Source organism: Sinocyclocheilus anshuiensis, unplaced genomic scaffold, assembly GCF_001515605.1.
Source record: "Sinocyclocheilus anshuiensis isolate Anshui unplaced genomic scaffold, SAMN03320099.WGS_v1.1 scaffold322, whole genome shotgun sequence".
NCBI lineage: Eukaryota > Metazoa > Chordata > Actinopteri > Cypriniformes > Cyprinidae > Sinocyclocheilus > Sinocyclocheilus anshuiensis.
The window spans coordinates 1,075,815-1,093,762 of NW_015542366.1; the positions used below are offsets into that span (position 1 = coordinate 1,075,815).

The window sequence follows — 17,948 nt, forward strand, 5'->3', positions numbered from 1 at the left end:
GATATCTCCGTTTGCATTGAACTTTCAGCTTAGTAACTTTGCAGATATTGTTTATGCTCAAACAGCAACATTACACACTAACTAACGTTAAAAAAGTGAAATCGCAATCAACCACCCCTTTAATTGAGATCAAATTAAGGTCAATATTTCCTGATTTCTCATACACTTTCTGAATGATTTTTGTGAGTTCAAGCTCAGTAAGTTTGTTGAATACGTCAACCAATCACTCGCCAGCATGATAATGCAACACCCCATGTGTTATTAGCTCAGATGCACTACATCCGGTTCTGTTCAATGCAAAGCTGTCGTCGCACATGACCGACACAACAGACTGAGTTATATCAAAACTCACACATCACCACGGACTAATCACACTATGAATGTTACATCCTCCAAACACACACACACACTCACAGGAGAGTTCGTCTGCTTTGATGGGTGTTTTTCCGCTAACGCTGCCACTGCGACTATACAGGCCTTTTCCACTCCGCATAAAGGACCGCCCTTCTCCCGGACTGTAACACGGCAACACTACCTGGCTGCCACGGGAACGTCCGGGAACCACCTCTAGCACACCCATACAGCCCAGTAATGTGACCTGAAGGGTGCCTGCACACAGACACACACACAAATCTAATTTTAGAAGTCAGTATCTGAAGACTTCTACTAAATTAAATAAAATAAACATCAATTCATAGGTGTAAATGATGTTTTTGAATACCAGTGAGGGGAGAGGGTTTGGAGAGGGTGCTGTACTGGTTGTGCAGGTAGGGGGCGCCGTGTCGAGAACTGAACGCCGGTGAGGAGGCTAACACCAGCTCCTCGTTGATAACAGATGCTTTGGGATGATCCTCAGGAAGTTCTGCTAACCGCCGATCTAATGAATCTCTCAGCAGATCCAACCTCTGAGACGACTCGCTCAGACGACACTGAGCCTGTAGAAGCCGAGAGAAGAAGACATGAGGAATGACCTATTAAAAGAGTGCAGGGACATCAAAACTACCAGTACTTCGGTACATAGTTGATACTACAATAATAATTAAAGCAGTGTGTTTACTTAATCAAGTTGAAATTGAAAGCTACTGTTTACATATAATATAATGATATAATGTGGTCTGTAAGATTTTTGTATGTTTTTAAAGAATTTATTTTAATTATATAGAATTAAAAAAAATGTTTAGAATAGAATTTATTTGATATATACAAAAAAAGAGAAAAACAGCAATACTGTGAAAGATTTCATATATCTTAAAATTTAATCCTGTGATGGCAAAGCAGAATTTTCCAGTCTTTTCCAGAATTTATTCCAGTCTTCAGTGTCACATGATCCTTCAGATATCATTTTAATATGCTGATTTGCTCAAGAAATATTGCTTATAATTATCAATAGTAAAATCAGTTGTGCTGTTTAATATTTTTGTGGAAACAGTGATACATTTTTTCAGGATTCTTTGATAAATAGAACATACATTATTTTAAACAGTTTTTTTTTGTAACAATGTAAGTTTTGACCGTTTAACCGTTAACCAAAAGTAAGAATTTTGATCGATTAATACTATCAGTTAAATGGTTTATAAAAGGTATTTTTGAAAGTTTTTTTTTCCATGTTTGCTGCAAGGTTAAAGAAATATATGTTATATATATTTGTTAACTCACGGGCGCGTATCGACACGTGCAACCACACGCCTAAACATATTTCGCTGAGCAAGCACCTGCTCCACTTTCACTTAGCTAAATGTAGTAGTAAACACAACACAATGGCAAGTGGCAATACTGGATAAATGGTTAGCAGAGCATGAATCTGTGAGTGAATGTATTCAAAATCTAATGGATTATAGCCTAGAAAGTGCACAAAGAGCGCTCCTCTTATAATCACTGGAAAGCTGTCACTGAGTTCATCGCGATCTTACAAAGTTAACTTAAAGTAATCAAAGAAGCTACACACCGCACAGTTAATCTCTTATTTACATCATACTTGTCCATTCTATTTTTATTTAGTACTAATTTATTATTCTAATCTTATCAGTTAACAGTTATTGTTCGGATAACAAGCAGCAGTTGTCGGTCTGGAAAATCCCTAATATATAATATAATATAATACCTCTGACATGGCCTTCTTGTCCTGTACTTTACTGGCTCCAAGAAGTCTAAGGACATTTTTTGCTCCCTCTGCGACGGCGTGCTCAACGCGGTAATGGTGTCTGAGCTCCTCAATCCGTAGCTCCATACCACATGGGTCAGGCTTTCCTGAAGAGACATACACAACCAGATATATTAGGCTATCAGTATCACTCCCACAGTGAATTATACAAGCTATTAGCCTGAATGGGTCAGAGCCATGTCAGCCCTTGTAATTAAACAGCAAGAAAGAAGAATATCATTTCAAAATGAATCCACACAATACAGAATTCAAACTGCAAACTGCACCACCTCTTTTGAATTAGAGAACATTTATATATATAAAGTGCAAAATCTGAAAGTATACTAAAAATGCGGTTTAAAATGGTTTTAGATGAAGACGAGCATGTCACACTGCAGGATGCTGCTGTCATTGCTTGAAATGTCAACTACCCATTAACCATAATGAAACTGAACTGAATGTGAACCCATACAGACATCAAGTCTACACTTTAAAAAATGCTGGGTTAAATATAACCCAGCGCTGGGTTAAAAAGGGACAAACCCAGCTATTGGTTTTAAAGTTTAAGATACAATAAAAGGTACATGAGGTTGTGTGCATCTATCAGACTTTAAAGAGGATGAGGGATGATTTTAGATCAGCACAGTGAGTTTCCATATAGTAATTACTACACTTATGCAAACTAGGAGAGAGCCAAGGTAGATCAGCCGAGGACTAACATGATGCCAGCTACAGACTTTTAGAAATAAGAGGATTATTAAGGATTATAAACTGAAAGATTAAGATGCTGTGGTGTTATATTATTCTGCCATACCATCAAAAACATTGCCATGCTGTTCCGGGTTTCACATAAACATTTATTTTCATCTGTTTGGTTCTGTCTGAAATACAAGCAGTTCAAAGCATTCCAGTCAATAAACGAAAAGATCCTGAGTGCAGGGAATATTGTGAGTGTTTAAAAACCTTCTCTCAATGTCTAACATTGAGACTACAGGCTGTTTACTATTTCCAGATTTCCATATATTTTTAATATAGTTGAGACTAGAAAAGCGTGTGCTTGTGTGGGAGCTAGTGCCTGTGTTAGGACTGTCCCAGTAAAATCATTTATTGATACATCACGATACTTTCCCCATGAGCTGCTTCAAATGACTTCAGGGTAAAAAAAAAAAAAACATGACAAAATGAGAAGTATTGAAGGATTGACTGCAGAGGTTTTCGTGTCCTAATAAGGCATGAAGCCAAATGCAGTGCCATAATTTCGGAAACAGACTCTCGGGGAGTGCGTGTGTGTACATGTACACATTGAAGGTGTGTGTGTGTGTGTGTTTATACAGGAGTATTAAAGAATGTGTGTTAACTAATGCTGCTATGAGCCTGTATTATTTTTGTTTCATATGATATGATACAGTCTCTCTGGTCTGACTGAATTATGCTATAATCAGCTATAATTACTGCAAAATCATGTAAAGCTTAGGTGTATGTAAGCTGTTTATAATTTGTAATTATATTTTGCACTGCAAAATATATATATATATATAAAGGATGATGCATTTATTTGATCAAAAACACAGTAATATTGTGAAATATGATTACATTTTAAAATAACGCTTTTATTCCTGAGCTGAATTTTAATATGGTATTTAGTATATACTGTTACTGAAATGTACTTGAACATATAAGTTTAGGATTGAAAGCTATTTATTTAATGGTTACTGGGATACATTTACTTTACATGAAAATTAACTAATTAAAAGTAAGTTAATGCTTTTATTAATATCTATTTAAATGTCTTTGTGCTTTTATATTACAACTTCTTGCTGTAAACTGTTAATCAAGAGGTGTGTGTGTGTATGAAGCGTAAAGGAAAGAGTGGGAACTGACCGTCATCAGTTACCTGACCCTGTGTTTGTGTCTATGTGTGTTTGATTCACTCCAAGCCACACGGGGTCATAACACACACCTTTATTGATCTGTATGACCTGCGCTTACTGCTTATGTGTGTGAGTGCATGCTGTTTTCCAGATTGAATAAACACCGTCCAACTCAACCAAAAACACCCTGAAAACACACACCACTCGTCTTCTGGGATTCAGGTGGTTATTGATCTGTTTAGTTTTCTGCTCATCTAAGAAATCAGACTCTAAAAGCAACAATGCAGTAGCACACACACACACACACACACACACACTCAGTCATACCCTGTGTATCATCATTGTGTTCGTAGGCCTGCACTGCTTTCCGGATCTGCATGCGGATGATGTCAATCTTTGTCTTGCTGTCCTGTAGCATCTGCTGAGCTGTCTGCAACATCTTCTTATCCTAAAAGTCCACACAAACACACACCATTGTAGTTAGTAAACAGTGCATAAACATCTTTTGACAGACTGGCTCGGTTCCAAAATAGGCCTTGCTGCCTACATAAGCTGCACTGAAGTTTGAGTTTGAGGATGAATTTTGCTAACCTAATAGTACAATACCCTAAAACTCAAAAACATACAGCACGCACAAATATTAGATAAAGTAATCCATTTGTAATTAGATTGAACTACTTTTTTCACTTTGAGTATTGAATGACATTAAAAAAAAAAAATAATGACGTGTCTTGCCTCATCCAGCATCTTCCCAGAACACCAAAGTGCATTCTGGGATTGCCTTCACCATGAATATGTGATGCTGCCTTTGATTTTGGAAGCAGCATAATTAATTTGACCGCATTTACACTGTGAGCCTCTGTAGGTACACTACTTTTCAAAAGTATATGGGGTCAGCTAGGTTTTTTTTTTTTTTTTTTTTTTAATAAATTAATACTTTCATTCAGCAAGGACACATTAAACTGACAAAGACTTTTATTGTTCCAAACAAATCATATCTCAAATAAATAGTAATCTTTTGAGCTTCATATTCATCAAAGAATCTTGAATAAAAATATATAATATAATATAATAAATCATGGTTTCCACAAAAAAAATTAAGAAACACAAAATTAAACACATAACAGACTTCTTTTTAATGATCAATATATATATATATATATATATATATCTTACCAACCCCAATCTTTTGTAAGGTAGTTTAGATCACTAAGTTTTGGAACAGAGCCTTTGTTAGATACCTTGGTGGAGCCATTCGCGTAGATGGGGATCATATTTTCAGCCCCCTGTTTGACTTTGAGTTCGATGTTTAACTGCCTTTCCAGTGCAGTGATTCTCTCCTTATGTGCCGACGACCTGCTCTCTGCTCCCGGAGACTGAGGAGCATCATCTAGTCGTAAGAAGTAAAAAAAAAAGTTAGCCAAGGGACTTAGGAACAGGACTTGCAATATGTAAAATCAGGGTTTTTGATACAAAAACATTAATTAATAATATTTCAGGCATCTATAATTTATGTCTTTAAACAAATGTATTTTTGTAGGACTGAATTATTTATAAGTATTGGAATTATGGATGTGCATCCACTCAGTAAATCAAAACATTAATTCAAATATATATTTATATTTGAATTTCTATTTTGTGATTTAAGAAAACATTTAATTAAAAACGTTCTTAATACTTTTTTAATTGTAAAACAAAAATTTTACAAATTGTTCTTAAAAAATTAAAAAGCCTATTTTTCTTTGATGACATCACTAAGTCATCTCTCATATACAGGAGTCTGTGTCCACTCACCACGTGAATCATCTGTCCCTTTGACGACGATATGAGCATCCAGCTCTTGTAGCTGAGTGTGGAGCGAGTCCAGACGTCGACTGGAGCTCCGCAACTGACTCTCCACCTGCTGCGCATTTCGTTTATCTGTAGTGGCTCTGCGGAGATTCTCTGCCCCCTCTTTAATCTTCAGCTCCTTCCGGATTTCCCTACGGATTCGCTCTCTCTGTTCATCCAACCGCTGCTGAACACTCGAGTCAGAGAAATCGGAGCTGTGGTCCAAGCCAAGCTGCTCTAGTACTGACAATCCACCGGGATCACTCTGCAAAACAGAAAGATGGAAGTTTAAAGATGAAGCAGTCTCAGTCTCAACTGCAGATCAAAGTCAAATTCAGCTTCAGATATCTTAGAGATCTTAGTAATTCACTAAATGCACTCCACTGAGATCACTTCAGGATCATCTGACATAGCCAGACTTTTGAATGTTGGCATGAAGTCTCATCCACATTATCTGGCCAAGAAGTGCCCACAGGAAAAGACCATCTGACCAACAAGTGCAATGCTCTTAATTTTGCATGCTGTTTGGTAAATCTGAAATCTATGAAATATGGAAAAATAAATAACAAAAATAACAGTGCAGCCATTTTTAACGTGTAGATTTTGTGTTCAAATATGGCTAATCTCTGTGAATTAATTATAAATTATTTCACCTACATCAGTTGGAAAACAAAATTGGGAATATAAAATTGTGCTCTAGGATATACCGTTTGCATACCACTAAATATCACAATTTATTGCAGTGTCAGTGTCAAACTGTCCCATTCCACGGATTAGCCTACTTCTTTCCTGGTCCCTTTAAACACAACTTTATTTCCTGGTGGACTGATATAAACCTGTGCACCTTGACTCCTGGAAATTGCGCAGAAGTCATTTCAATTTAGTAGAAGGAGCTTGTGATATTTGAAAAAGTTTTGCAATCTACACCAGGTTTATCCTCTGTAACATAACAAAATATTTTTGAGTAAATATCTTAAATATCTCTTAGAAATTGTGGAGAATTTTGCTAACGTTATTCTCAAAATACACAGCATCTATGGCCCAAAACACAAGTGCCCAGAAACAAACTAAAAAGTGCCTATCACCCTACTTGAAGTTACTTATATTAGATTTACACAGCTCTGAAACCAACTAACTACAAATTACTGGTGGATTCCAGACATTTGGGGTAATTTTCCCTATTGTTTTCCATCCTGCTGACTTCCACTTTGGGATACTACTCATTGCTTCCAAAGATACCCCTGCCTGCCAGAGATAAATTGGGCAAAAACGTTTGCAAGTCAAGACATCGGCTTCTACTGGTTTAACAAATGAAAACCCAGAGCATTTGAAATCAATCAGTTTTATTTTATTATGCTCCAGAAGCTTTTGCGGGGAAAAAATGTTTATGCTTAAATTTACCGAATTTGAGGGATAATATAAACTCTTAGACAAAAGAGCTTTTTGAAAGCAACTGCCATTGATTACAAATGAATGCAAACAGTCTGAAGAAGTTTACTTTAACGGGGAAAAAAATCAATGCCGGGATCAGAGGTATTAAAAAAGCAAATATATCAGATGCAGCAGAAACAGGATGGATCATTTACTAAGAGCATTTTACTTTATGCAAAAATGTAAAGATACACAACAACGGCTTGCCAAAACTTCAAAAGAACACTGAAGAATTAGTTACACACTAAAACCACTTTATAAAACCTCAAACGTTTTACAAGTTACGCGGGTTTGCACACTAGTCACCCACTAAACAATCGAGAACAGTCAGCCAACACATTTTTACACAATTATGTGATTTTTAACATTGTTTTACTATCTACCAGTCATAATTTATAAAACTGAATACAACGGTGACAATAATCTCCTACTGATTTGCTATAGCAACACTCTTCCTTACACAACCTATGAGAAACACATCCAACTGGCAAAAAAGCAGTTTTTCATCTGTTGATATTATTTTGACAACCAACAATCCTGTCAATCATAGAATGTCACCTGTATGTCCAGATATTCCCAGTGATCCCATTCACCAGACCAACACATTCTCCTCTCTCCGGCAATGAGACTAATATCCAGTAGCATAGAAACAGAGAGATGAAGGAAAAGAGAGCTAAAGAGATGAGGGAAGGGAAAGCTGTGGTCGAGGGTCGCCCTCCCTGTGCAGGATATCCGGTTAAACCTCTGCATGGTCTCTTCCTGTTTTCTGCGAGTCTTGGCTTTACTAGATGACACCAGTATGGGGAATAAGGCTATTGTTTCTATGTAATGTGTCTTTTTCCAAGTAATATTTAGCTTACAATGTGCAGGCATTGTTAATTTATTCGTCAGTTTAAAAGTTTATAAAAATATTCATTCAGCGTGACAGAAGACTTCTAAGAAACTGAGGCAGGAAGGACCTTCATAAACAATTCAGAGGAACATGGAGGAAAGCATTAGAACATGTGTGTGAGAGAGGGAAATAGCGATATACCAAGATAAACTAAGTAGTTGGGGGCGGGGGGTGGGCAGAATAACCAAACGTACATGACTGTTCTAAAGTTTGTGGTCAGTAAGATTTTTTAATGTTTCTGAAAGAAGTCTATTTGATAAAAAAAATACAGTAATACTGTGAATTTTATTACAATTTAAAATAACTTATATTTAAATATATTTTAGCGTAATTTATTCCTGAGCTGAATTTTCAGCATCAATACTCCAGTCTTCAGTGTCACATGATCCTTCAGAAATCAATTTAATATTCTGAATTGCTGCTCAAGTAACATTTCTCATTATTATCAGCAGAGGCGGACAAAGTACACAACTCTGTTACTTGAGTGAAAGTAAAGATACTGCTGGTCAAATATTACTCCATTACAAGTGAAAGTTGTAAAGACAGATTTTTACTTAAGTAAAAGTACAGAAACCTAAAGTGTACATCTTAGTACCTAAAAGGTACAAAAGTGTACCTTTTGAAAAGGTACCGCCCCAGTGACAGTTTTTGTACCTTTTTTTCTGAGAGCGTAGTGTATAGATCCCCATAAATATATAGTTCAGTCATGAAACTCTAGATGGTGATTATCAGTGAACTATTAAACAGTACACTCTCAGAACAAAAGGTACAAAAGTTGTCACTGGGGTGGTACCTTTTCAAAAGGTTCATATTAGTACCTAAAGTGTACATCTTAGTACCTAAAAGGTACAAAAGTGTACCTTTTGAAAAGGTACCGTCAATTTTCCGATTAATAGTTTTTTTAAATGACTTCGATTCGATATCGATTCTCAAAAGCCAAGAATCGATCTTTTCCAGTATTTATTTCAGCACACATTTAAAACAAATCTGATGATATACTTGTTTTTGAATCCAAGTTGTAACTGGTTATGTTAAAAGTAGCCTTTAGTCTGTAAAAGGTCCAGTATGGGTGGGCAATCTGAGGATTTTGTATCGTGATTGATCTCGAAGACATCCACAATCTACTTTACAAACAAATCATAGAGACTGTGACCTTTTATGTCCTATAAACGTGTCATATTTTGTTAGTATGTTAATATATCCTCATAGCTTTCAGTTGGCAGGAGTTATTAACATGTTAGTGCAAGAAAGAAATATGGATGAATGAGAAAGTAAAGAGTGGGATGTGCTGGACATTAAAAGGAGTTATTAAAAGTGCAATAAGCCAAAAAAGAGAATCGAATCCGGTTAGGCCTGTCACGGTAACAACTTTTTGTTGTGCTTTATATTGCCCCAGAAATAATTGCGATAAGCGATATTATTGTCATTTTAAAGATCATTTTATGCCACTGAATATATAATCATAATGTAACAGCATAATAATGCAAGAAGGCCAACACACTTCCAAATGACAACAAACTTTTACATTTTAAGAATATTTAAATCAAGGGAATTAAGTATCAAAATATTAGATACCTTAAAAAGCCTGAATAAATAGTAAATAAACATTTTCTAACAAAAAGTGCAAAGTAACAAGTAGAAAAAAAGAAAAATGCACAAAGAACTTGTATGGAGATTTTTCCATCTACAGATTTTTCCCGGACCTTCTTTTCTCTGTAAATTAAGGGTGCACACTATTGCTGAAAAACACAATCCCTACTTAGTCAGATGTCCGTATGCACAAAGGCACAGATCCCTAAACAAGACCATATCTGCAGATTAAACTTTTTTGTCGAAGCATTTTTAAAATTTGAACTAGCACCTCATGACTACACCACGTTAATGTACAAGAAGCTGCAAAAGACACAAGCACAAGTGGAATGTACAAAACATGGTGACATTGATTTTTAAGTAAATATAATGGGCGATATATTGCGTCGCCAAAAATGATTGAGGTCATGTACATATATTGCGCGTTAAGTCGATATATTGTTTATTGCGACAGGCCTAAATCCGGTAATGACCGACAGGCAGCTTTCTGTGCGTGCTCCAAGATGGAGAGGAACATAGGCACGTGAAGTATATTTTAGGCATAATAAACGGTCAGATGCACACAAAAATATCAAAATGTAATCACCTGCTTGGTGAGTGCTCACATAAACACAGTCAGTTTTGTCTTAAGTGAACGTAAACAGTTTGTAAACCGAAAACAGGACATGTCAGTATATTAGATCCATTGTGTCAGATCCTTAAAGTGACAGCAGCCTAATAAACCTGCTGCTGTCTGTATCATTTAATTTTAATCAAACAACAATGGAAAAAGAGAAAATCACTCACTGCTCATAACTGAATAACTTTTATAGCTTTAATACAATAATCAATGTAAATTTCATTCATATTGTGTTGCATTTTACATTTGATTGCTTAAATTGCTCCAGGATTTCTTACCTGAATACTACTGTTAAATAGACTTGCCTGCAAATTAAAGCACTGTTTATTTCATTTGTATCTTTGTTCTGTTGTATTTATTTGTTCTATTGCTTGTCATTTGTTTCTTTGTTCTAACCTTACTTGTCTTCAATCAGCTTAAGGACTTTTAACTTATATTAATTGGACTTAGTTTCTATTGTTCAGTAACTTGCAAAATAGTAAAAGTAATAGTGAAAACCAACATGAAAATGAAACGTGATAGGATGGTCGATGACAGACCAAGGCGAAGCCGGAGGGACGAGGGAGCCCGGCGGAGCTGGTGGACTGACGGGCCACGGTGGAGAGGAGGGGGCTAGGAGCCATGGTGGAGCCGCTGGGTCGAAGGGCCAAGGCGGAGTCCAGGACTCAGAGGCTGGAGGCGGAGACAAGGGATCCTCCAGCCATGACGCCGATGGAGACTGGCAGACCCGCGGCGAATCCAGCACACAGATGGTGGGCTGAGGGTGAGCAGAGGGGCTGACAGGTGACAGCAGTGGCGATGGAGAACCAGAGATGACAGGAGAAGGCAGGAGAGGGAGGGTGGGTGGGAAATCCAGACAGACATATAATTCCAGGCAGACAGACCGTTCAGGGCTGACAGAGAGTTCATATGAAGGCAGGAGAAGAGGGGGCATGTCTGCATATATGTCCTCATTACATTCCATAGAGCGCTGCTCACCCTCAGCCATGATGCAGTGGGTGGAGCCTCCCTCCACTCTCTCGCTGTTCATAGCGCTCTCCACCGTGGCGAGCTCTGTTGCCAGTTCTCACACCTGGTCTGACGTTGCGGGCTCTGGCTCCGCGGCGATCCTCAGCTCTGTCGCTGTCAATGGCGATGGCTCGTCAGTCGCGGCGGGTGATGGCTCGCCGTCAGCGGTGGGCTCAGGCGTTGGCTCCACGCAGCGGGGAGATGGTAAGCTGGGCTCTGGGTCCGGAGTGGGACTGATGTCATCCGCGATGTCCACAGTCAGAGGCGATCCACAGGACACCAGCACCCACTCCACAAAGGCGGCGAAATTCCCCCGAGGATCATCTCTGGACAACCGCACTCTGCACTCATCGTTCAGGCTGGTCTTGTCGAAAGTGCAGAGGCAGTAGTCTGGGTAGTGGGTAAGGTTGGCGATTTCCAAGAATAGTCTTGTATGATCCTCGAGGGAAAGGCTCCTCTGCTCCAGCAGGAGGAGGAAGACGGCAGGATCAATCACAATTAACAAAAAAAGCACGTAAACGAGGAAGATACAATAAACAGTCTTTAATACTTCAGGAGGAGGAAGATGGCAGGATCATTCATAATTAACAAAACAAAAACTGACAAAAATGAAAAAACTAAACGCGGGGGAACACGCCGCTTAACTTTTGTAAGGTCTGGTCTTCTGTCACAGTGTGGTGCATGAGGGAACACATGAAGATGAAGAAGATAATGATACACAGTCTTTAATAATCCACATGGGGTAATCCATAGAAAGAAGGCAGAAAACACATGTACACATCGACGAGACCGGACAACCAAACACTGAACAGAATGCAACTTATATGGGGAACTTTAATGAGGATAATAGACAAGACACACCTGAGCATAATGACACAATAAACAGGAGACAGAAACTAGGTCACACAGAGCACAAGGGAATGAAAACAGTCCTGGGGTGTGACAGATAGTGTGATTAAACTGCTATCTGATAAAAACAAATGAACACAGAGAGCCTGAGGCTGATGCGGATAATTGAAAAAACACCGTTTCAACACTGGCAGAGATTCAGCCTCAGATAAACTAGCTCACAATGACTAGACTGTTGCAGTAAAGTTTACCTTGCACAAAAAACACGAGTCATTTACAGTAACAGAAGCAATGAGTGTGTGAGAAAGATTTCTGACTCACTGGCATCAAAACAGCCCTTTACAACAGGACCAACTTACACTAGGCTTTAGTTTAGACAAGTAACAAAATGGTAATGTATGTAAATTAATCTGTCTTTATACTTACAGTCAGAGGTTTGGGGTTGGCAAGATTTATAACATTTATTGTTATCATTTGTGATGCTTAATAGTTTTGTGAAAGCTGAAACAATCAGGATTCTTTGATGAATAGACAGTTCAAAAGAACAGCATTTATTTGAAACAGAAATCTTTTGTAAAACCATCAGTGTCTTTACTGTCACTTTTGATCTATTAAATTCATCCTTACTGATTAAAAGTATTAATTTCTTCCGTATTTTCTTCACCTGCATTAAAAACGGGGGCTTGTCTGGAATCAGACGTAATCTTTGTCCAGGAAGCGTCAATCCTCAATGGTCTCAATCTTACCGCTATAAATAGTACTTTCTTTATGACCAGTGGGTGAAAGAATGTTGCTTACCATGTTGAAGACCTAAAACGTCAAATGTGATCATTTACAACAAAACAGAGATAGAGATATACAATAAATCATTACCATATTGTTTTTTTTCGTTGGCCGATTGTATATTTAATTGTGCATGGTCATTTTTATATTCTTTTTATATTCAGATTACCTATCTAACACTCAAAGTTAATATTTAGAAAATACTAATAATTTAGTGCTAATAATTTCTAACACTGTTAAATGTAATCTTTAGCAAATCTCAAAATGAATATGCTATGATTTTAAAATACACTTCTTATATGATTTAAAATACTGATTTTAGTCAATATTTTTTATTCAGAAAAAAAAATAGTATAGAATTGTAATATCTTCCATTTTTCAGGAAATGTATTATCAGTTTGTTTTTTATGCCAGAATCTGGTTCAAATGTGTCTAAATATGGACATAGTATATTTAAACAACCATGAGGTGACATATCATGAAAGTCTGACTTTTCCAGGTTTTAAGTGCTATAATCAGGTCCCCAGTGCATCTACCAAACAAGGAAACGTGAAAAAGATTAACCCAGTAACTTTGTTTTGGGAAGCCTTTTTCTGCAAGCATCTGAAAAAACGAGCGCGTCTGATTTCGCTCCCTTGGTGACGTGGCAAAGGGATCTCATTATAAAATTACTGCCCCTTAATCTGCACGTTTCCACCCACGGCGCCGTCATTTTGATTTTCACAAGCGACAATGGTATAATGCCATGGCGAAAGTTTGAGCAAAACATGCTAACTGTTCTGTCTTTGGCTGCACAGACGAGCACAGAACACTATTTAGAGTCCCAGCCTCAGAGGAGACAAGACAGCAGTGGATTTATTGATTTATTTACTGTATATTGCTGCTGCCACACAGATCTAAAATAAACATGCGATTTATTTCCCAGCTGTTTACCTTCACAGACATAACCGACTGTTAACGTAAACTTGTGTGTGAATGAGAACTTAGTTTAGTACTCACATGCTCTGACAGCCGCTTTCTGTCCGTGTGCTTCGGATGTGTGCACTCAGAAAACCGTATATCAGAAGTTTAAACTCATATGGTTTAAAACGCATGATTTCAGCGCAATAAACATGATGAACCAAAACAGATGTTTTTAGCAGGTCCAAGCTGTAAAGGCCAGCTCTATTCTGGAAAAGGGGGTGGGGAGCAACAGCTCATTTGCATTTAAAGAGACAGGCCCGAAAAACAGCGTGTTTCTGCTTCCACTCAAAATAGGCATTTTCAAAACGATATGATAAATGATCTGTAGAGTATTTTGAGCTGAAACTTTACAGAAACATTCTGGGGACACCAGAGACTTATATTACATATTGTAAAAAGGGGCATAATATGTCTCCTTTAACAAATATCAAAACTGCAATCAAACTTGGACCAAAAATAATTCCTAACACATTTCCAACATAAAAAGTCCTGGCACCCCGAGGCTGACAGTAGTAACAGGTGACAGCAATAATAACCCTAAAAACTCTTCTGTGGGACTCTTTCTGTGACACAACATCAGAGCTAATTGCTGTGGTTACAGTGATACGGTTTCAGCAACAATGGTTTAAGCCTACAACCACAACATCCTTTCGACCATTCCACTCGAATGCAAGTCATCACATCTCAACTGAGACAACATCTAAGGCCAGTTTGGTGGGGCAGCTCACATGCATCAACTCTCACAAAGGACTACAAAAGACCTACGAGAGAGTGAGACAGATATGAAAAGTGTCAGACAGAGGAAGAGCATAAACAATGACAGAAAAGCACAAGGGAGAGTCAGAAGAGGAAGAGGGGGATGAGAGGAAATGACGGGATGCAACTCGCAAAGATATCAAATATTAGGGGAGGGAGGGAGGGAGGACGCGGCCCACAAAGAAAACAAAAGTCGGTCCACATAAGAACAGTTGAACCCCTAGAAGAGAAAAAAAGAAAGAGGGGGAAATAGACAGGAACAAAAGAAAACTGGAAAGCCAAAGATGGTAATAAAAACATGTTTTTTTAAGGAAGTACAAATTGACAAGTAAAATATTGCGGCACTGCTTTTTTATCAATATATTCAAAAAGAAATGTAAATAATTTGTAAAAGTAACTTAATTTAATTTATAATATTTAAAATAAAGTAAAACTATTTATTATATAAATGGTATTAATATTTTACACTTTTCTGCATTAAATGATTTACAGTGGCATGTAAAAATGATATGTATTTATTATATTTATTTTTGAATACAAATAATATTTATTTATATAATATAATAATGTAATTTATAACACATTATAGTAACAGTACATTTCTTTAATAAAAAGAAAAATAAATTTGTTCTGTTTTTTAAGGAAGTGCAAACTGACGTGAAGTATTGCAGCACTGCATTTGTATTAATATTTTGAAACATAAAAATTTAATCATTTTTAAATGTAACTTTCATGTAAAAATTGTTATATATTTACATTTAATATTATTTATGTAACATCATATAATACATTTATAAAAGATTATGGTCACAATACATTTCTTTAAACAAACTAATTTGTTTATGCACAACAATTTGCATTCTTGCACAACACATTTCACACTACTGCAGCTATAGTACACTGAAATGTATTACTTACATTTCACTGCTGGTCATATATTCCCTATATAACCATGTATGTGACAAATAAAAAATCTTGAATCTTGAATATGAACTCAATGAAAATTATCTGCATTGTAGTGTCAATTCTAAAACTTTATTCTAGAGAACGCTTTACACAAACACCCCAAATTTTGGGGTGTCTTTAACAGGCCTACCTCTTGTGGTGTAGCTGAAGTCTCTGGATGGGTGATGTTGTTGTCGTTGTTGTGCTGCTCTGTGAGGGATGTATGTCTTCCCTCCTCGTTAGCCATGTCACACCCTCTATCTCCCTGCGTCTGCCCACCTGGCCGGGATAAAGACTGCTAATAAAATCTCCCTCTGGAGCGGCGGTCAGTACATCCCCCCGCCGAGACCCTCTTTATCAAACCCACTTCAAAACAGAGACAACTTCCCCCTCGACTAAAGAAAGGCGAAAAACGGAAGCGATGTGGGGGTGAGCTGCAGGAAGAAGAAAAAAGCAAAGCGACAGATTAAGACAGTGAGAGTAAGCGTGACTAAGCCCCACCCCTCAACTTCACTTCAACAGCAAGTCGATCTAAACTCTTTTCAGTCATGCGTGTTGCATAGTCCATAGTACAGAGTAATAGATGCGAGCAGTTGCACTGAGACACAACACAAAGATCACTATCATCATTGAAACGGAACAAGTATGTCATTGACAGTAACTGAGGACACAGGAAGATCCCAAATTAGTAGGCAACCACTCACCTATCATGATTAACAACGAGCCCATTAGACGGGTTGCTTCATACAAATACTTAGGTTTGCTTATTGATAATACATTTTCATGGGAGGTGCATGTGGATAATCTGTGTCGAAAGGTGCAACAAAAAATTTACTTTTTACGTAGGCTCAGACATTTTGGAGTTGCTCAGAGGGTCATGTTGCTGTTTTATCATGCCTGTATTGAATCCGTCTTTCTGTATGGTATAGAAGCCTGGTTCAGAAATTTGACAGTTACTCTTAGACCTCAGCTGAACCGTTTGGTGCGTACTGCAATGAAAGTGATTGGTCTAGGGGTTTACCCCAATCTTCAGTCTATATTTAACAAAATTATTTTTAAACCGGCAAGGAAAATGACTCTGGACCCTTCTCATGTGCTTTATCCCGAATTCGAAGTACTTCCATCTGGTTGATGTTTTCGTTCTCCAAGGTCTAGATACAACCACTAAAAAAAAATATTTTGTTCCTTTGGCTACAAGGCTGTTAAACTCGAGCTCAAAGGACACGACTGTGTTATTATGTTACTGATGTGGGAATCTCGTTATGCAGCTTCACCTGTACTGCCCAAAACAAATTTCCCTTAAAGGGACAAATAAAGTAAAGTAAAAGTAAAGAAAAAAAGACAAGGTTACAGTATAATGAAGGTTTTGTGTCAGTTGCTGCATATTTTCATGTGAACTAATCCTTTAATAATCATACGACACTTTACCCAGAATCTAATAAGTAAGAAGTGTTGGGAAATAAATTCTGAAAAGAGGAAAATAGAAAGACAAACACAAAATGAGAACCAGCATTTAAGGGTTATTGTTACATTCCCGTATTAAGTCTAGGAGAGAAAAAGGGCACGTAACAGAATGGTAAGTGGTGTTGTGTGAGAGCATCAAAAGTCATTTATTTTCAAATGCAGGAGGGTTCAAAGCTTCTAGAGGGGGCTCAGGCCAAAACAATAAACATAACCCATCTAACTAATAAAGAGAAAAACTAACTAAGCTACAAAAGAAAAGAAAACAAAAACAACCAAATACACTAACTCTCTTACTAACATAAACAGGAGAAAACAAGATCAAAAAGAAAATGACACCCCCTCTCTACTACTAACCCCTTTCCAAATTAACAAAATAAACTCATAATAAAGAATCAGAAACAAAAGATATTAACTTACAAACAAAGATAAGTCTTCTTGTAGTAGTAGAGATGTCAATTACAACATCAGGAGGGTTAACACAACTCTCTTGTAACAAAGTACAATCAGTAGACAATAAACACTTCTGGGGTAGATAGAGAAAATCTCACAAAGCAGCTTCCATGCACACACAATCACATGTTCAATGGGGAAAAATGCAGCTTAAATTCCCACTGCTCCATCTCATCCTCCAGGATTGACAATCAATTATTGAAGACAGGTGACCGCCATTACCTCCTTTCAGGGAGGTAGAGAGAGAGAGAGAGAGCAAGAGAAGAAAAACAAAACAAATACGTCCTAGGACGTAACAGTTATGAAAAGGTGCAAGAAGGAAGATAATGAACAAATGCAGGGTCACTTTTACATCAT

The 17,948-nt window shown here is 37.4% G+C and overlaps 1 protein-coding gene across 1 annotated transcript in view; it reads right to left on the reverse strand.

The window, feature by feature from the left end:
- Positions 1–17,701, reverse strand: part of LOC107692181 (serine/threonine-protein kinase N1-like) — a 27,857-nt gene extending 10,156 nt beyond the window's left edge. The window contains exons 1-8 of the mRNA XM_016491142.1: positions 17,559–17,701; positions 15,829–15,956; positions 5,806–6,106; positions 5,253–5,401; positions 4,339–4,459; positions 2,102–2,247; positions 722–935; positions 415–609 (exon numbers count right to left, since the gene is read on the reverse strand). Coding sequence (XP_016346628.1) covers positions 415–609; positions 722–935; positions 2,102–2,247; positions 4,339–4,459; positions 5,253–5,401; positions 5,806–6,106; positions 15,829–15,924 — 1,222 coding nt within the window. The 5' untranslated portion in view covers positions 15,925–15,956; positions 17,559–17,701. The remainder of the gene's footprint in view (positions 1–414; positions 610–721; positions 936–2,101; positions 2,248–4,338; positions 4,460–5,252; positions 5,402–5,805; positions 6,107–15,828; positions 15,957–17,558) is intronic.
- Positions 17,702–17,948: the final 247 nt, after the last annotated feature.